Genomic DNA, 21,582 nt, shown 5'->3' on the forward strand with positions numbered 1-21,582 from the left:
AACCATTACTAGGCCCTGCAATTCCCATTTATGCAGCATTTCCAAGATCCACCCCTTCCTGACACTCGGCACTGCCAAACTACCCATCCAAGCCTTAATCATCCCCTGCCTGGCCTACTGCAACTCCCTCCTGTAAGGCCTCATTCAAAACTGCATTGACTCGTCTTCAGCACAGTGCATAAGTTATTCCTGAGCGCAGTTCTTTCAACTTTTTCAGACTTGGTTATAAAAGGATCTTGTGAGTAGATTTTCACAGATGCCAACATGTAATTCATTTGTAGCAGTCTCGTTATACTTTTGACAATGTACAGAGCTTATTTAATGAACTGGTGCTTAGTGAGCATGACTTTACTTTCTCTCTATAGTGCCTAAACCAGGTCAGACAGAAAACACTGCCAATTATTTTTCTACCTAATACTTCAAGTCAGTGATGTAAATGTCTATCTCGTTGCATTTTAACACAAACAGGAAGAAAAAAAGAACACACAAAACATTTTTAATGCAAATAGAAACTTTAATGTGAAGCGTGAATATTAGAAAAAACATTCCTAAGTACAAAAAAAAATCTTTAAAAAAAACAGATTAGAATAGGGTACAATACAATTGTAATCACAATTTCACTGATTATGATACTAGCACATTTTTCATTAATTACATACTTCCTTTTTGCCCAGCCATCTTATGTAAGGGTGCCATAAAATGTTCATTAACAAAAAAAAAGAGCAATATTTCAAGTCTATTTCCTTTAATGAGGTGAAATTTTCATTTATTATGAGATGTGCAAGTGAAGTATATGGCAGAGGATACTTCCTTTCTCTTTGGTGTTAGATTTGTCTTTGGGTTAATCTTGCTAATATGAGGCTTGTAATGTATAAAGGTTTTGTTGTGCGTTTGCACATTTACAGTTAGGGCACATTCACACTAACTATAATCAGATGGTGGACACTGCTTAGTAAACCCCAAACTATATTAGAGAGGAACATTACTGAACTTAACTTTATGAATAAAATTGCTTATTTTTTTTATAAATTATTTAGCCACCGTTTGCCCGCTGCAAAATCTTATCTCCCCCTGACTTACATTCTGAAGTGTATCAGTGATGCAGGCACCTGTATTGTTGGCAAGGTGAATTACTGTAGGAGGTTTTTCCCCCCTTTGTGAAATAAGCAGGGGTTTCACCTGATCTCCCATAGTGCTCTGGGGCAGAAGTGTGTGACTTCATAGCTTAGGCTAAACATCATTGGGACAGTGGGGTCACATACCAATAAACAACATTATAGATACAAGGAGTATTTCTGACACTGAAACCGGGATAATTACGGTAAAATGGGCATCCTGAAAAAAGTTACTACATTCTACTATGTTATTGTGGTTCCTCTTTAAACCCTACGCTCACAGTTTAACCAAAACAGAAAGAATATCTGCACTAGTTTGTCTTGCTGAGCTGTCTGGCCCATTTAGCTATTCTAATGGCCCACACCACACAGCAATGCACTGCAATACATCTTGCTACCACACATTTCATAGAGTGAGCTTGCCCTCACACATGGGTAGTGTTGAAGGGCTGCAATTCCCTGGCTAGAATCTGTTGCCTAAACACAACACTTGGGATCTCTCTGTACCTCATAGCAAAATTTAGTATATTAATTGGTATTATGTCTATTATGCTGCCACTGAAATGTCTGTGGACTGCAGTCAATTATAATAACATTATTGTTCAGAACTGCTGCCTCCACTGACAAGCCCGGATGTAGTGACAGACAATGTGCAACATTCTTATGAAAAGGAATAGACCTGGTAGATAAACATTAGGTAGTCATAAATGACAGTACAAGACAAAAAGGCTGTATGCATCGCTTTTCATCAGGCCATTATGTGATTGACCCATTCCTGATTTTGCATGAACAGGTTTTACAGATGACGGAGATTGTTATCTATCCAGAGTTTCCAGGTAGAGCTTAAACAGAATGTGGCAATGGGAAATTGTGATGTCCTGTCCTGTCCGACTGCTATAAGACAAGATTAGTGAGCAGCCCAACATTCTGCCTGTGTCCCATAAACAGATGAGCTAATGTGACTGATAATCAGTCCATGCTTAAAAGCCCATACAAAACGCTAAGGCTAATGTCACATATGGTGTGGTGCGATTGTCCTGCGGCAGAGGAGACCAGGGCATATTACCCTGCAGCAGAGTGCAGGGTAGTATGCATAGCTCCTTCCCCCCTCACCCACAGTGACGTGCTCCCTGCTGGAAAGGAAGTATGTCAATCTAAATAGATTGTTGAAGTGCCATAGACTCCAATGCAGATGCCTGCTGCTTGCTAACGCACTGCAGAGTCTGTGACGCCTTTGCATTGTTGTGACCACTTCCGCCACATCACATCACTGGTAGTTTGTCATGTCTCATTGAGGCTAATGGCCACTGCGACGGGGGGAGTGGCTGGGGAGGGTACCGCAATGTGGTGCAATGCTTTAAATGCGAATGTAGCCTAAAAGGCAGGCTGACATACTCAGATTATGAATGGGATACTTGGGTGGCAAGCACCATAGCCACATGCATTAAAGTGGACCTGAGACGGATTACTACAAAGATTTGTTACTTACCCGAGGCTTCCTCCAGCCCCATAAGCAGCAATGCTTCCCTCGCTGTCCTCCGTTCAGTGGCAATCACTCCTGGTTAACTGCCTCAGTCGTGCCAGTCAGCTAATCTCAGCATGCATGGCCTCTCCACGCATGCGCAGAAGAGCCCGACTGGCCTGGCTGAGCCAGTTTCTGGGGTTGTTTGCAGCTGAACGGAGGATCTTAGGAGGATGGCGAGGGCCGCATCGCTGCTCATGGGGCTGGAGGAAGCCTTGGGTAAGTAACAAATCTTTGTATTAATCAGTCTCTGGTCTCCTTACTGAAATGCTACTGAATATATCCTGTGTACACAGGAAATAAGAGTTGTTTATCTTCTGTGCTAGCCCTTTCTGACCTGAAGATATATTCATTTCATACAGTAGAGAACAGTCAGAAGCTAATGTGTTTTTGCAGTGAGGGAACCTAATAGCAGCAAAGAGGTCACTGCCGATCAAGTGGGATTTAAAACTGCCATGAAGTCGGATACTGCAAATCTTTATATCCAACAGCTGCATTAAAGGTGCCTCTTCATTACACTTCACTGCCATCACATCTCCAAAGACTGGTGCATGTATACCCTGCCTAGACTATCAATTTTAAAAGTTTCACAGCTACCATTCTGAAAGGACTACTGGACTGAAACTGCCAATCTCAACAATGTTTTGATCAAGAGGTGCAGTTTTAAGGCGGTCAAAGGCCTCAAGGTCCTGAAGACCACTAGGTAACATCAAAACTCAAACTTCTTATGGATAACAAAAATGTGTGATTATATCGTCATATACTAGGGCCCATGGGACCAAGTGGCGTCAGCTCTCAGGAAGGTCATCCCAATGTCAAGGACATTTGCACACGATTCCGAGTGGTCAGTTACAGCTAGCAGTTACACACAGAAATGTTGCAGAATTGTAATACTGGCTGGTGGCACAGTGTTATAGTGAGTGCTGCTGTGGCCAAACACCGACTACGATATTCCAAAAATACACATTAACAAAAACAAATGCTGGCTCTGAAAATAGCAGTTGCATAATTAAAATTTTCACATTGCTGTAAAACATTAATTTGATTTAATGGGCAAGAATCAAAAATACAGTATAGGAAATTATATTGTTTTGTAAAGACAAAAAAAAAAATGTTATGCTGCTCTAATAAGTGTAGAGATCCCTAGATTCCCAGATATGTGTGCTATCACTTTAGGACAAAGTTCATAATGATTGTTTAATCCTTTGTCCCGGTCAGTGATTAAATCTGACAGCATCTGCACAACTGTGGGTCAGGAACAGACTGGTTCCAGCACAGTATGCTGCAATGAACATAGTCTTCAGTTCCCTTTCTTAATGGAGGAAAAAAAAAAATTCAGTTACCTGATCAATATATAAAAGTTTGTTTACAATACAAAACAGCATTCAAGAAATATGGCACATGGTTGAACTTGGCAGTATATACTTTACTGGCATTGTTGTTTTGAAGGCCAAAGTAACTTTGTGGCAATCTTTATGCTTGCTTCACTACTTCGTTTTTCCGAGATCAGATAAAGCATGTAGTCAATGAAATGTCAAGACACTTAACGTGCATGCTTTTTACAAGTCTGTTATTCACAAAAACAAGGGCTATGAGGATAGCAGAATAAAAGAATAACTTGCACTGACCAGGAGGATAGCACAGTAATTGCACTGACCATAAGGATAGCATAGTACCTTGCAGTAAGCTTGGGGATAGCACAGCACCTTGTACTAACCATGAGGATAGCACAGTACATTGCACTGTGACCACAATAACAGATCAGTACCTTGCACTGACCACTAGGATAGCACAATACCTTGCACTTACAAGGATTGCACAGTACCTTGCACTAACCAAGAGGATACCACAATACCACACACTAACCACGACGATAGGATTGTACCTTGTACAAACCACAAGGATAGCACAATACTTTAGATTGACTAATAGTAGCACCTAAACTGCATTCTTCAAGGGGTTCTGTTTTAAGAAGGCTGTCCCTTGATGTAATGGGACACTCACCTCTGAACCAGACACTTATTAATGAATCCCTCTCCCACTTCAGTCACATCTAGGAAAGGTTCACTGTGGAGTTCTCCTTTAAATGAATAACGGTGCTGCTCGGACACTGGACATTTTCGCAGTCAGCTGCTTATAAGGAATAACCCAGAACTAATTACACTCATCTTCAAACATAATTGTACGTTAGATCACAATGAAGGAAATCTACAAGGCTTTTTTTCTGAAGGCAGAACAGCTATAATGGCAAACCCTAACTTTTTCTATATAAAGAACCTAATAATGACACTGAATAATATAGAAAACTTCCACTTTTAAAGCAAGTTCTAATACAAAAAAATATACAGTATATATTATACTTCTCTTTATATGGATACAAACATGCAGATAGTCTATCTAGTTTATCGTAACTGGAGCTTACATGAAGCTTACGATAAACTATAAATCTCCCAAGTCTACCAAAAAGGCAAAGTGGCCACAGATACTTCTTTATTTATGGTCTGCTTTTAAAAGCATCTCAGAATTTATAACATGAATCCCTGCTGGAAAGAGAGGGAAGGAATGACTAAATAACGTCTCTGTAGTTTATGTCACAATGGCGGTCACAACTTGCTTCCCTGTCATAAGCGGACATGAAAGAAGATGGCTGGGGTCATGGATCAATAAAACCCTTTAAACCTGAATAACAAAATCTATCTAAAATCCATTTGATATGCTACCCATACATAGCAATCTTTAAGTCGATTTTGATCATCTTTAACTGAACGATTGCACAGACCTTGAAATTTGATAGTGATAAAAAAACCTCCATCCTATCCAATCGTTCATCTCCTGACAGACTGAAACAAGCAGAGAATAAGATGAAAAAGTAAACAAAATGGTTGCGTTGCTGATTTGGGAATATGATTGTATGAACAAATGGGTAACACTAAATACAAATAACCAGGACTGGAAACAGTAATGCGCTGCATTTTGATCCTATTCTAACTCAATGAGCTGCAATGATGAAAATCCCTTCACCCATCTATGACCTACCTGCCTGGCCACACACCCTGTTATGTAAACATGTCTTTTACAAGGCACTGCATGATCTCACAGATAGTTATATGACAAAGCAAGAATCATTCCAAAACATAAACCACTAACTGGAGTGAGCCTATCATTGTTGCTGTGAACAGAGAAGGGAGCGTATATGCATAGTCATGACTACGTACCACTGATCAAGAGTACTTAAATATGTTCATTCATAAACAGAAAACGCCATCACCAGCAGCAACAAATGTATATTTGATATAGAGAAGCACTAACAAAAACAAAAAATGAAAGAAAGGAAAGAAAAACCGCAAGAAACAACAGTTTGTAGAGAATACACCCCCTGATTTTAACAGTGGAGGTGCTTTTTTTTAACACAGGTGTATATAATGTGAATATTGCTGCATGCAGGGTTGTTATATAGTGCCTGCTATCATCTCAATTCTACAGGCATTTTCAAAGGGATACAGCTTGTATGGTTTATATTGAATGTCAAGTCTAAGCTTCCTGAAACTCAATCTATTCCTGGTTTCTGGAACTTTTACAAACCTATCCCATAAAACCATCATATTGTGTTTAAATCATTCAGAACGTGTAATTTGTAACATACAGGGTCACACGTTTCCCGTGTAGATGAACATGTTAGGAAAGAAAGGAAATACAATTATGTAGTGCTTTAAATTCAGAGTGAAATACAGTAATTAGATGTGATAACTTTTCAAAGTGTCTTGGAAAAAAAGGCCCTAAAAAGGACTCTGTTGTCGGATTCCCTCTGACCAGTTGAGGCAGGTGATGATTGGCTTGATAGAAGCAATGAAAAGCTTTGAGGACGTTCCTAATATTCAAGTGGAGGTGCTATTCATTCACAGGTCAGTGCTGGACTTGGCGGTGAGAGCCTGGATACGTGCAGAGTTACAGGACTTGCAGAGGATGTGTCCATCCAATGGGTAGCAGCCTTGATTTTCACCTTCAGAAAGAAGGCTTAAACAGTCCTGAAACACAAAATGTTAATCATGGCAAACTGCTGATTATACCCAGTTTATGAAGAAAAGGAGTGGCATGTTTCATAGTATGCGCACATACCTCACAGCGGTAACACTGCACATGGAAATCACGGTCCAGAGCGACAATACGTACAGTCTCCTCCTGGCCTGGAGCCGGCATGATTGGTTCTTTACACACAGAGCACCTTGGAGCAAACTTCCTGTACACAAAGCAGAAAGAAGATCTCATGTACACAGAGCTAATAGAGATCAAGTTAAAGAGTATGCTAATCAATTTATATCTTCTTCAGACACAGCTGAGCATAAGATGCCCTTTACACAATCCTTTACTGTCTTCCAGAAAAGGAACAGCAAGATGGAGTAACAAGCTAATCAGCTTACCTGTACATTTATTATTATTGTGGTAATGTAGCAGAACATCTACTTTCTAGACAACTGCTGAGCTTTAACTGTTTAAAAACTAGTTCAGTTCAATGGTTACAAATACTGCTGGATGGAAAATGGCACATGCTCATGAACAAATGGGATGTGTTCAAGTACAGTTCTAGTCATGATGGGAATGGTTCTTAAAATAAATTAAAAATTAAAACTCAAATTTGCACTAAATGATTTGTTATTAGAGGAAAACTCTGCATTGTTGGGCATCCACCCCCCTTCCTTCTCAGCAACCACACCTTTGTCGGCCTAATATTTGGGAGGCCCTATGTGGCAGATTGGCTGCCTAATAAGTAGAATTTAGTCCTACTTTTTAAAACTAAAACATGTTTTGATCTTTTGTGTGTTCTAGAATTTATCAAGGGTACTGAGTGCCAGCTCAATAGAAATCGGGGGCATTCATGAAGCACCAAATGGGAGGGCTAGAGATGTTTATGCCCCTTGCAAAGCAATTAGCGACCTTCACATAAACTGAAATGCATTTTGATCTACACAAAAAAAAGTTAATGTTATTGAAATTTGATCGATTTTTGGAAAATCCCAAATGAAACCAAACTGAGCAATTTCACCCATCTCTGCTCTGACATTGGCTCACTCTCGGCCTCATTAAAATGCAGTGTAGGCATCGTTGGCTGACAGCCACTTCTGCAAACAGAGCCTTTTAAATGTGAACCTGTAGAACCAGGCTGCTGTAGAATATTCGTCATGCCTCCAAACTCATAGTGTAGCTGCAATCACACTCCTATAAAGTGTGCATGCCTTTGTGAACCATAAGAAAAAAATCTATATTCTACTGGCAGCAGCATACAGAATAACATATGCAAAACACATCCCTTGAGAATTCAGGGCTTCAGGGCATTTAAATAAAAGAGAGATCAAAGCAAGAAAGTCAGTCTTAGGAAATTCTTATCGTGCTACCCAGGATTTAAACACGCCACCCAGGGATTAAGTGGATTAGGAAGAAAAGAAAGTTTTCATTTCCCTGGCCACAAATAAAGATGTATTTCACTTACCCCAGAAACCTAACTCATGCCTGCGAAAAAAAAAAATGCTCAAGTGTTTAGTGAGCGGCAGCAGCTGCTCTCTCTAATTGTTTAACTGTCTGTATATATGAAAATATTAGCTTGAGACATGAAATGCAATACCCCACCACTGACAGCAGCACAAGCCCCGAATAACACATTGCAACAAAGTTCTGAGAATTGTAAAGGATGCGGATTCCAGTGTATAAAACAGATAATCCCTTAATGATTTTACAAGGTACGATTGGTTCCATTTCACATTGCCATTCCATTTTACAAATGCACATGTTTGCATAGTGAAGTAAGGATGGTCAGTGAGATGCAAATAATTTAAAGTTGATGCAGGGTTATGCACATTTTGAATGCAAATTTATGCAGCTTGAAAATGGACCAACAACAATTTACCTAAACAGGATTTGATTGGTTCATTTTCAAACTGCATAAATCTGCATACAAAATATTAACTAATGCTGCACCAACTCAAAATTATTTGTATCATTGACCATCCCTACTGGGAAGGGCTCACCTCATGAAAAAGGGATGGTCTATGGCATGCAAATAATTCCAAGTTGATGCTGAACTATGCATTTTTTATGCAAAAATAAGCAGCAAACAGAAAAAGCCTAGATGGGATTAAATCTGTTTTTCTCACTATACCTACTGTAGGGAGGAAAAATCTGAAAGGATTTGGACTAGTCCATCTTCTCATGAGTGATTCTTGCAATTTCCTTATATATAGATGCTGGCAAGCCTGCCTCTTTGCTGGGAGTTGGCCTGTGCCACTGGTATCTAGGAGGTGCTTTTTAAAATATCTGAAAATCCACTGTGAGGAGATGAACTAGTACAAAACCTGTCAGAGCTGTACAATTTATACTACCTACTGTGACAGCCACATAGGAAAAAAGTAGTGCCTTTGCATATACCCACCGGCAGGAAGATGGATTGGGGAATGCTCTTCATAGGGGGACGTCACTTGGATCCATCTTCCTGCGTCATAAAGTGAGTATTCAGCTGTACTGCTTATTACCTGTATTGTGCTGTCTATCACCCCCTATTATCATTCTCTTTTAGTAACCTTATTTATTGTACAGCGCTGCTTAATATGTTGGAGCTATATAAATGCAATAAATAATAAGAAGTTGCATTTTTTTAAAAAAGAAGGGCACAATAGTAGTCTTCATATTCCTCTGACTTTAAGGTTTAAGACTTTCCAGTATAATTTTGAAGATGGTATTTTCTGACAAACTGCAGCTGTTCTGCTATTCCAGTATGATGTGCAGGGATCATGTATTACATTGGCATAAATGCAACCTTTCTGGCATTCTATGAAAGAGTCATACTGAGCAGTCCTGCTCATTAGGATTCATTCTTGTCACTGCAGCACAAGTACGAGGGATAGATGTGGTATGTGTACAAAGTGCTTTCTTTCTTTTTGTGATGTCAGTTTGCAGAGATAGTTTTCAGCAGCAGTCTAAAGGCATTTATGTCACAGACATCTAATTATGTTTTTTTCCCTAGAACAGCAAGACAAGCCAACAAGATCTGAACTTACACATGTCAGCACTGTTTTTTTTGTAGCTATTGAGAGTTGTGCTATGCGCTAACAAGATCAGGAATCCTATGCCTAACTCGTAATTGACCACTGCTCAGGTCATTATTAAACAGGTAATAAGTCAAGCCAGCATAACAGCAGAATTGTTATACATTAGTCTTGACAAGACTGGTTGTATGTTGCATAGACAGTAATACTTTTATCTGCATTATTGTCATACAGGATGTATTGTGTAGATCGCTGAACTGAAAAATGTATAACACTATGCTAACAGAGTTGATAGACCTAAATTAGTGCATGTGAGCATGCTTTATCAATGCCATGCTTCCAGCAAAGCTAAACATTTTATTTTTACAGACCAACGGTCACATGATTATGCCTACAGGAAGCTTCCAATAGGGATAGTCAATGAGATTCAAAATAGTTCTAAGTTGATAAAGGGTTATGTAAATGTGTGAAAAGTTATTAAGCTTGAGAATAGACCAATCCATTTCCACGTTTGCAGGATCTGAATGGTTCATTTCCAGGCTGCATACATTTGCATACACAATTTGTATTATCCGGCAAGAACTCAGAATTTGTTTGCACCTCTGACTAGCTGCCAACTCAGATGCATGCCGGTAGAGGATGCCAATACTTGTAATATCTAATTTTTCTCTCTCTGCATCATGAAACCTTCTAGTATGCATAATCATGTGGCCACAGCTCAGTGAAAATAAAAATACGTTATTTTTGATACCAAATTAAAATTATTTTTCCAGTGTTTTATACTTAATGCTAAAGGGAGTGCAGTGTATGCATTTTAGACACAACCTATACAGTGACTCTAAGACTGCTTTAAGACAGAGCTTCCCAACCCTGTCCTCAAGCACCCCCAACAGTGCATGTTTTGTGGAAATCCAAAGGGTAGTTATTCAGCACTGCTGAGACACTATTTACCCCGCCTGTGAATTTGTGCAGTTTATTATTAATATTATTATTTATATAGTGTGGACCATCTTCCGAAGCCCTGTACAGAGTATACAGTCATGTCACTTAACTATCTCTCAGAGGAGCCTACAGTCTAATCCCTACTATAGTCATGTCTTTATCATATAGTTTATGTATTATAGTCCAATGGCTATTTTAGAGGAAAGCCAATTAACTTATATGCAAGTTTTTTTAGATGTGGGAAGAAACCGGAGTACTGGAAGAAAAAAAACACAGTCATGGTGAGAACATACAAACTCCATGCAGATAGTACCCTGGCTGGCAGTTTTCTGCAAAACATGTACGGTTGGTGGTATTTGAAGACCAGGGTTTGGGAAGCTCTGCTTTAAGAAAACACAATCCCACTGAGATCTATGAAATCTTACTTGTGGAAATCCTCGATGCAGTGAATGTGTCCAGAGGCATCCACGGTGAATGGGATTCCGTCCAGGCTGCGGAAGCACACAACGCAGATGAAGCACTGGGGATGGTAGGCTTTCCCGGTAGCTCTCAAGATCCTCTCCATGATAGGCTTGGCACAAACGCTGCACTGCTCCAGTGTGCGCTGCATAAGGGACAAGAGTAAAGCTCATTAATAATGGTATGTCATTACAATGTATAACTCCTAGAGAATAAGAGTATCCGCACAGCAATCTGTTACATAGAAACATTTACTGATTATCAGCATTATCTTGTGTGCTGAAATGTGTTTCCTTCAACATCAGGACCAGCAGCCATATTGATTATTCAGCACTTGATTATTCTGGCCTCCTAGAAGTCACCAAAGAGAAGTTTCTTGTGCTTTAAAGGACACCTAGACGGAGGGGGATATGGAGGCTGCTATATTTATTTACTATAAAAGCAATACCAGTTGCTTGTCAGCCCTGCTGATCCCTCTGGCTGCAGTAATCTCTGAATCACACACCTGAAACAAGATGTGGATAATCTAGTCAGACTTGGCACAAAACATCTGATCTGCATGATGGTTTAGGATCTATGGCTAAAAGTATTGGAGGAAGAGGATCAGCAGGACCGCCGGGCAAATGGTATTCTTCAAAATAGATATGGCAGCCTCCATAGCCCTCTCACTTCAGGTGTGCTTTAAAGTGGCATGTTCCTGAAATAACTATGGTCTTCCTGGCCACCCACTTCTATAAATCAATAAATACCAACACAATCCTTGAATCACCAGCAGTAAATAGCTCCCAACGAGACAAACTATGTGACTTCTGCTGAAAAGAAAAACAAAAGTTTGCTTTCTTAAAACAGAAAGAATTTGCGATAATTCAGGTTGGAGTGAGCTTGAGATGTCTCCCAGTGCATCACTGCTGAATATATGCAAATTAACCATTGTTACCCTTACAATCTAAACACCTCCAGAACCGCTGGAATGCAAAGATGTGTCAGCTTGTTAATTTGTACTTTAAGGCCAAGCTGCAGGGCCGCACAACACAGCACAGAAGTGATCCCCCCCCCCTTTTAAAGCAGTAACAATAATATTTATTATTAAAAAATAAACATGGGGGAGCGATCAGACCCCACCAACAGAGAGCTCTGTTGGTGGAGTCTGATCGCTCCCCCCATGTTTATTTTTTAATAATAAATATTATTGTTGTCTTTAAAACCCTTCCCACCCTCCCTCCCCACAGCCAGCCAATTACGGCGATCGGCTGTCATAGGCTTCTGCCTATGAGAGCCGATCGCTCTCTTGTCCCCCAGGGGGACCGCCGTGTCACACGGCTGTCACCAGTGCAGCGCTGCTGCTGATTGCAGCGCTGCACAGTGTAAATAGACGGCGATCAAGCCGTCTAACAGTCTCCCGAGCGGCAATAGCCGCTTGGAGACTGAAGAGGGGGCGGAGCTCCGCCCTCCGAGCATGAGATGCACGCGATCTCATGCAAATTACAGCCCCAGGACTTTACGCCAATTGGCGTTAGGTGGTCCTGGGGCTGCCACCGCGGCCACGCCCATCGGCGTGAAGCGGTCGGAAACAGGTTAAAAAATAAGTGGGAGGTTGAACTAGGAGGCTTTAAAGAAGTGAGATTGGCATAAATATTAAGTAGCAGTGTGTGTACTTACACATAGCTTGCTTTAAATATTACCATACATTTTCGGAATAAAGCCTCATAGCTCAGTAAGGTCAATGATGTGTAAAAGCCAATGCAATTTCCCAGTTAAGCTTTAAAAAAAACCCTAGTTCTGTAATGTATTTACATTGGAAATGTTAGACCACACGCCATCAGCAAGAAAGGATTTCCTGCCATGTCGCCCACTGATTTTACGAGCATTACCAAAATGATCCACGTCTGGCTATACAAAAGTTATAATTAGACTGAATCCTACAAAACAACTAGCCATAGATACCAAATATAGCACAGTATTTTTACATAGAAATTTTACTTTTTCCCTCTAATAAATGCCTTGCAGTGGGATGACTTTTCACAGGCTGTCCTTTTCCTTTCTTAGCCATTTCTTATTTAAACAGAGAGCGGGGTTGCTGTTTTGCCACAAATACTGCTCATGGTGGAAATAAATGGATCCCTTCATCCCGGTAGTGTAAAAATAACACACAAAATCCATGTTTTTCCTCTTAAATTTCTTGAACAGCCAGTCCATCCAAAATGGATATTTTGGTTTTTGGCAGACGCTAGAGCGCTAAACCACTTACATAACATTTTATTATACCGACTATCCACTATCCTTTGTTAATTTTTGGAAGATATCAAAAACCAAAGAATTTGTCTGAGAAATCTGGACATGTAATGTATTGTTAAGCCAAATGCATATGGGCAGCTTTAGGCAGTACATTCACCTCCTGTCAGCTACTCATTGATCTACTGGGCACTTACAAGCGCTCAGCACAGGCAGTTTAGGAGACATTTGCCGCATGGATGCACATGTGACATGGGAGATACTTGTGGTTACAAACACTACATTAAACTGCAGCTGGAAGGCATTCTATGGCCAGAAGATACAAAACTAAACTCTGCACCAAATGGGCAGTCTGAACATCTATATAAATTAGGTTTTGCCAGTTATCCAGTTGCCAGCAAAATTCCTACAGTTACTGGTGAAATGCTACCGTAACATAAAATGGACTGAGCCATTGCCGCAAACTGTATGAATAAGGTACTAAAATCTATATTAAAAGCCTGGAGCACGTAAAAACCCCAGCAAAAGAAACATGTAGATGGCTCTATTCACTCAGAAGAAAGGAGTGTCTGGTCACAGAGAGCACAATCTCATTTAAAAAAGCATTGCTTGGAATATGAACATAAGATCCGTTTGTAATCGGTTTACAGCAAAAACAAATGTAGTAGAACAACACTCAAATGACTGGGGTGTCGGGAGTGTGCAGCAGGTGCAACCTTGTACCAACGGGACTCACTCAGCACTGCATCAGGAGAAATCCTTTCCTGGTGATGTGATCTGTTTACACCAATGAAAGAAACACTCGGGTGAAAATAACAATAAAATGTGTATTTAAAACCAGTGTGATGCAATGCACACACACAGCCGCAAATGCCCATGAACATAAGCATTCAAAGGCAGCAAATTGCAAGGCTATGATACTTGTGTACCTATGTCACCCAGAGCTCCTAGGAGCCACTCATGAAATCGTGCTGATGGCCCCTCTCCTCTGTCATGGGAGGATGCCAAGCAGAATGTAAGCTGCCTTCCAGCTGTGAGGATCAAGCATGCAGGCAGACATCAGACTGACAGATAAGCCCAGTGGCACTCCTTTTGTGCAATGAGGACACCTCTATCTTCTGCTAAGATATGCAACATGCTGTCATTCCATTACAGCACACAATGTACTTGAGAACAAAATGTACAATCAGTGCAGCTCTATAATATTCAGAAAACTGAAAAACCAGTTTTGCATATTCAGCATGGGAATTTAATCTGAGGTGTGCCCCATATATAGAACTATATATCAGTACTGTACGATTCTCTAAACTGGAACTCTAGCTACAATTCAGATAAAACCCATTATAGGTTATATTCCTACACATATCAAACAAGAAAGGGTGAGGGAAAAATAGACATGCAGCATGGCAGATAAGTGAGCTGTGTTTGTTGACAGTACAACGATAGACCTGACGCAACGACTTTCCAGGTACAAATTCCCAACCTGTGAACTATTTATTCTATGAAATAGGATGGACAATTTTGTACATAATATGTTGTACAACAATTTATTGTTCTATTCAAATCAATACAAGTATACTGACGTGATCAAGCCACACGTAGGTCAATTATGTGTACTTCAATAAGTGCTTGATGCACACTTTGCAACCTAACCAAAGAGGCTCCATATGGGAAATTATCTATTTCCTCTGTACACCAAAAGCCTAACAAATTTTACATAACTCATGCTGGTAAGAGAACTGGGGAGGGGGGGGGGGTCTTGGGGTGACATCGGCACCCACTGCAAATTAGCACAAACTGGACCTTTGCGTCTTACCACCCACTGTATCTGGGCACCCACTGCACCTTGGCACTTACTGCAGTTTTGCATCTACTAATGCTTAGCAACCACTGCATATTGGCAACCACTGCTTCTTTGCCTGAAAAGAGGCTTGGGTGCTGATCTAGAGGGACAGAGGTCCCAGTAATGAAAGGTGAATTCATGCCTACATCAGGCTCCACTGTGCCCACTCTAATAGTGCGCACCTATGACTGCTAATTTGAGGGTGGTGTCACCAAAGAAGTTGGTTGGAAGAAGACACAAAGTCTGCCTGATACTTCTATAAAGGTGTGTGTGGGTGGTGTGGGTGGTGTGGGTGGTGTGGGTGGTGTGGGTGGTGGTGGTGGTGGTGGTGGTGGTGGTGGTGGTGGTGGTGGTGGTGGTGGTGGTGGTGGTGGTGTTAAGACTGCCTAGTGCTTTCTGGAGAAGGGGCATTACATACACAATTTAGCACGATTTATCGATTAGGGCCCCTTTTTAAAATTTGAGCACCCCCCCTTGAGAATCCTCTGCACGGCCCTGGGTTACATACTATTGTTTCGAAACATGACTATTACTGCAGTGGCCTAGATTTCTGTTATCTGTTCAACTCTGTAGATCATCGTGTAGTCTCTCTCTTTCTCTGTCAAGAAGCTTGGATGGAGACCAAGGTGTTGACCATTGGAAGCCTTCAACTAATAAATACACATATGGTCACCTTAGGGAATAGCTATATCAAGACTTAATGGCAAGTCATAAACAGCTTCAAAATAGCTGTTGCATGGGTCAGAGAAGCAACAACACACCATTTATTAAGGAAATGGACTTAAACTAATGTGCCTCATTTCCAAGGCTAAGCTGCCTAAAATGTTACTTGTTGCCAATTATAAGGAGTAGGTGCATTTTTGGAGTATAGGGTGGAGCTGGCATCACTTATCTGAAAGAAGGCAAATCTCACAAACCTCAAAGGTTCATCCGAAACAATTTTCTGCAAAAAAGGCATGTTATTGTTTGTAATAAACTAATACCGTATATATCCTGTATATATCCTGTAATTCAAGAAAACTGAGATGTAGCCCTTTTCCCAAAAGTAGCCCTTTATTGCTAACCTAAGACATAGAAATAGTGAATAAAATGGCAAATTACCATAACATACTCATATGATAAAAAGGCAGAAAGCTGTCACGACAGACACATATAGTTACTGCATTTGCTAACCACAATGTATAGCACTATTCTCCAGTAGGGCTCAAAATGCTTGAGGGCTTCGGCCACTAAGGGCATGCTGAACAGGCCACTCTGCAATGTAAGGGAGTCTTACCCAAGGACACCCTTCTTAACAGGTACTGGCTCCAGCCAGGATTCAAACCCTGATGTCATATGTCAAAAGCGTGGTCTTTACCCAGTAAATAATTCCACTCCTGCTGTGCTCCAGTGTAACCAGGTATAAGCCAACTTCGCCCAATGTCACTCTCTCAGATCTTCAATGAGTACTCCGATCTACCTCAAGAGAAAGACGAGCACAAGAGAGACCTATCGCACAACTTCAAAAAACATAGCGCACACCCCATGTGCAAAGCCACATGGAAAATGAAAGGTGCTGTTACCGTAGTAAGAGGAGTATCCATAGCACCCCCCTCCAAAGTGCCTGCATACCCGCAGGATTCTTAACACAGAGCAACGCCGATCTGCAGACATCCCCTCTTCTACGCGGCTTCCTATAGTGAAGGCTCCTGTTGATGATGCGATCAACAGGAACCTTCACTAGAGGAAGCAGTGTGGAAGAGGGGATGTCTGCAGATCGCTGCTGCTGCTGGAATAGCTCTGGCACTAATTATTCCTTCACAGGGGTAGCAGAGACACGCTGGAGGGGGGAGGAACACACAGCGCTGGAATCAATAGGAAGGTGAGCTTCTCTGCCGCTATTCTTACCCAGGGGGAGCTGAGATATGGGGGGGGGGGGGGAGGGGGGCTGAAGCACCACACAGGGGGACAAGGCAGGGAGACATGGCGGGTCGGCTGGGTCGTATCGGTGAGCGTTCGTAAGTTGGGCATTACCTGTCCTTGGAATATAAGATGCAAGGACTTTTTCTCCCCATTTTTTTGAGAGAAAAAGTGCGTCTTACATTCTGGAAAAACACAGAATTTTTTATTTTATTTCTGTTTTGGAATGGAAGGATGCCACTATACACACACACCATATACACACAAGGGATTTCATAACATATTATAGAGTGTGTAGTACATTCAAACTGGAGGGTGTCAGTTATCTTGTCAATTAGTGACACCTACTAAAAAACATCAGTGTGTAGGCTTTGGCATGCAGTGAAATGTAGAGATTAACACTCTCTCATCAGATTACACAGTAAAGCGAAGGGGGAGATGACACTCGTCTTAAAATAGAATCTTTGCAACAGAGAAGCAGACAGGCTCCTGACCAGAAATCATTCCGACATGGCACAAAAATGACACACTAAGACATTCGTAGTATATATTTAATGTTCCATTTGCCAACATAAGGGGTGCTTCAAGTAAGCTTTGCTTATCATTTAGAGGCATGTATTTGGGTGATCTTCACAGTGTAAAACTTTATTTCATGTTAATGTTTGAAGTAACTTCGAACACCACAAGAAATAAAGGTAAATGAATGGAAAAACAGCAGGTAAAGAACTGACAGTAATTTAAAACAAAACGTCAAAAAGGTAAAGCAGGATCCACTGTCTGCACAGAAAATTACATATTCTGACATTGTTCATAACATTGTTCAAAAGCTAGTTTTACTGTAACATTAGGCTGTTGGAAGTGTTTTCCAGTGGCACTGTCAGACAAGATATCAACTGTGTCAGTGCCTCACTGGTTAATGATGATAATAGTGTGCCATTATGAACTATATGGATCCAGCATTGCAATCCACTATTGTACATAAAGGCTAGACATTTTCCTCTCCAGTACTGCAATATACTGAACAGTGATGCAAATCTATGGGAATAATGTGGCCCACAAACTAAGGAACTGGAATACACATTTGAATTACCAATTAAATGTAATAATCACAATAAAGATGCATAATTTTCTAACCATCAAACAGTGCATCCCAGATAGCTTAGCAAACAGGAAGTGGACCATTAAAAGTGAACCTCCAGACTAAAAATCTACTCAGCAGCACTGAAAAGGCATGGTGTTTCTTTAATAATTTCACAGCATCAGAATTGTTTTTCTTACCAAAGCCTCATTCTTAGCTGCACAGAAGCTAAGCTCCACCCCATCAAAGAAAACTGCCCGGGCATTTTTCTCCTGTTGCCGTGCAAAGCATGATGGGGTTTCTGATGATGTTATTCTCATTGCCTAGCAACTGAGAGGGGTGATCAGGACACAGGACAGTTGGAACGGTGTGTCATGCTCTCTGTCACCTCCTTTCAACCAAAAATATGGCTGCCCTCATGAAATCACAAACATTTGCCTGTTTTTTAAAACAGGGTGGGTAAGAGATTATATTACCTATCTATTAACTAATGTAACGTAATGACAGTATGTTTGTTTAGGCTGAAGTTCCTCTTAAAGTGCGTACACACGCACTACGGCCGCCAACAGGTCCGTCAGACCCTCCCACTGGGCGGACTTTCAGCCGACAGTATCGCGTGTGTACACGCTGTCGGAGGACTGATAAGGCTGTTTCTGAACTATCCGCTGAGCAATGTATCCTTAATAGCACTCTAAGCTCAGGTTTATTTACACATTAGTACAGCTTAGCTACCTTTCAAGTTATTGTCTCACTTAGTAAGAAATCTTTATGGCTGTTCCAAGTGTTATCCAAGTTATTTCTACTTTATCTACAAACAAAGGATTGAATCTGAACATTTTTTTACCTTTTTATTATGCAGCTGTTAAGCCAGTTGCATATAGCATATGAATGTTGTTGTGGCCCCATAGAAACAGTGCCTAAAGCTAGTATCACACACTAGATGGCACTTGGCGAAAGCAGCCATTGAGGACCTCCATGATGAAGAATTTAGCTTGTGTACATGTCTCTCTGAACATACAGGATCTTTAGAGGCAGCAACACTGATGCAAAGCCCAACTGATATGAGATATAAGATATGTTCCCTTGTTCACCTGGCCCGCACAAAGCATGGTCATCCCTCTCCATAAAGACGCCTTGCTTTGCTATAACGAGTGAGGCGTTTATACAGCATTGGTCTACAAACTATCACCTAAAGCAGAGTTCCCCAACCCTGTCCTCAAGGCCCACCAACAGTACATGTTTTGCAGGAAACCACACACAATCACAGGCGAGGTCATTAGTGTCTCAGTAGAGCTGATTATCTACCTCTGTGGATGTATACAAAACATGCACTGTTGGTGGGCCTTGAGGACAGGGTTGGGGAACACTGACCTAATTGAGTTGCGATTTCCTAAGTAAAATGAACTATAAATTACGTTTTTCCTACATTGTTGTCGCTTACAGTAAGCAGTAAAAATCTGACAGATCTAGTTTTGGACTAGTCCATCTTCTCATGAGGGGTTCTCAGCTTTTCTGTTATTCTTTGCAAAAGTATTCTCTGTAAAGGATCTATACAGACATGCTAGCCAGCCTCCCTACTCACTTGCACACTGTTTTGGCAATTGTACCGAGCAATTGCCATTTAGCAAGTGCTTTTGAAAACAAAGAAAACCAGGAGAATCTCCTGTGAGGAGATAGACCATTTCAAACCCTGTCAGATTTTAACTGCCTACTTTAAGTGATGGAGGTATAGGAAAAAAATGTATAATGCATTTTATTCTGAATCGAATATACATTTTATACATATGAATTTAACATTTTTTTTTTCATTTTTCCGAATAGCGATCATTTAAGACTACAGCACTTCATTCATTGCACACATTCAATGTACTGTTAAAAGAGATGCAGACTAGCAATATGGGAGTTTGGTTATTTGGCAGGAAAGCTACCAGACCTAGACAGCACCGGGTTAATGGTCACCATGGTCTTTCTATCCATGGCATGTCAGACTAATAGTTTTTCAGTCAAAATATGTACTAGAGCAGTTATCACAGCTCATTGTATGAAAAGGATTATAACATGAATACATTATTCTGGAACGCATCCCTAATCAAATTACAAGACACCTGTGGAAAGTAGTAAAAGTATTGAAACCACTTTTGAAATATATGGTTATTCAGGGAAGTGCAATCCATTTATATTGTGTAGAGTTTGCACTCTGCAGCTAAAAAGCTTTAAATAAAATACTTTCTGAGGCATGCCAGACAGGAGCAGAATCCTGTTATACATCCTCCTCTGCCCTCAAGCGGAAGATGAAACGTTCCTGGAATTACTGAAATCTTCTAGCCAGAAAAGTTTGTGATCACCTGAGTTTTCTACATGGCTAATCGAGTGTAAAATACCAAAGCTTGTATCTGCCTTTGGGTAGTAATTCATTTCTCTGCAAATCACAGCCAAAATACATTATATGCATTAAAATTCTTAACTGTAGCAAAAATGAATTTAAGGTTCTGCAAATATTTTGTCTTTTTCTGTCAGTCCATACAAAAATGAAAATCCATTTTCATTCATCCATGAAACCAATTCACTGAAGACATGGCAAAAACTCTGTGGAAGCATTTTAAGCTGCATGATGCAGTGTGGTGATGATTACAGGGATAATAACAATATAAGCAGATAGTAGTCTAAAGAAAGGGGGCAGAAGTCAAGCAAGGAACTCTTCCAAGTGCCCAGCAACAGCAGTAGATTTGGAGTACAGAAAGGGGAGGGGAGTCAACAGGAACAATGCAGGGCCGACAAGTCTACAGGAAAACTACTGCAATGTTTTTGTTGTGGATTTTCTCTTGAGGCAGCACCCAGGACACTGAATACAAAAACACAGCACCTATGACAAAATATGACGTTAGGGCTGGTGCTCACCAGAGCGGTTCTGAAGCGTTTTTTTAAACGCTTGCAGGGGGGAAACCGCTTGGCTAATGAAAGTGAATGGGCTGGTGCACACCAGAGTGGGTCGTTTTTTTCCACAAATGCAAACTCGGGGGCTGCAGCGTTTTTTAGATTTTTGAGGCGTTTCTGCCTCAATGTTAAAGTATAGAAAAGTGTAAAACCGCTCTGAAAAACGCTAGATCAGAGCAGTTTTCCAGGCGTTTGTGTTACAGAAGCTGTTCAGTAACAGCTTTACTGTAACAATATTTGTAATGTTCTACACAAAAACGCTCCAAAATGCTAGGCATGTTTAGAAAACATCTCTAAACATGCCTAGAATCGCTCTGAAATCTGCTTTAAAAAAACAAGCGTTTTGCAGATCTGCTGGAGGTTTTTGGTGCGCACTGGGCCTTAATGGGTATCTAAGGAGTTCCCATACTGATGGCAGTGGATGAGCAGTGTTGATTCAGTATACCCATACAGCACAATCCGCTTCATACTTTCCCTTTCGTCCCCTCTAAGATCATCAACCAGCCTGCTGAGTGGACATTGCG

At 40.8% G+C, this 21,582-nt stretch overlaps 1 protein-coding gene across 6 annotated transcripts in view; it reads right to left on the bottom strand.

Moving 5' to 3' along the window:
• Positions 1-524: 524 nt before the first annotated feature.
• Positions 525-21,582, bottom strand: part of LPP (LIM domain containing preferred translocation partner in lipoma) — a 419,710-nt gene continuing 398,652 nt past the window's right edge. For all 6 annotated transcript variants that reach the window (XM_068281218.1, XM_068281216.1, XM_068281219.1 and 3 more), the window contains 3 exons: positions 11,039-11,217; positions 6,754-6,874; positions 525-6,662 (listed from right to left, as the gene is read on the bottom strand). In XM_068281218.1, coding sequence (XP_068137319.1) covers positions 6,534-6,662; positions 6,754-6,874; positions 11,039-11,217 — 429 coding nt within the window. In that variant the 3' untranslated portion in view covers positions 525-6,533. The remainder of the gene's footprint in view (positions 6,663-6,753; positions 6,875-11,038; positions 11,218-21,582) is intronic.

Source organism: Hyperolius riggenbachi, chromosome 4 (assembly GCF_040937935.1).
Source record: "Hyperolius riggenbachi isolate aHypRig1 chromosome 4, aHypRig1.pri, whole genome shotgun sequence".
Lineage (NCBI taxonomy): Eukaryota > Metazoa > Chordata > Amphibia > Anura > Hyperoliidae > Hyperolius > Hyperolius riggenbachi.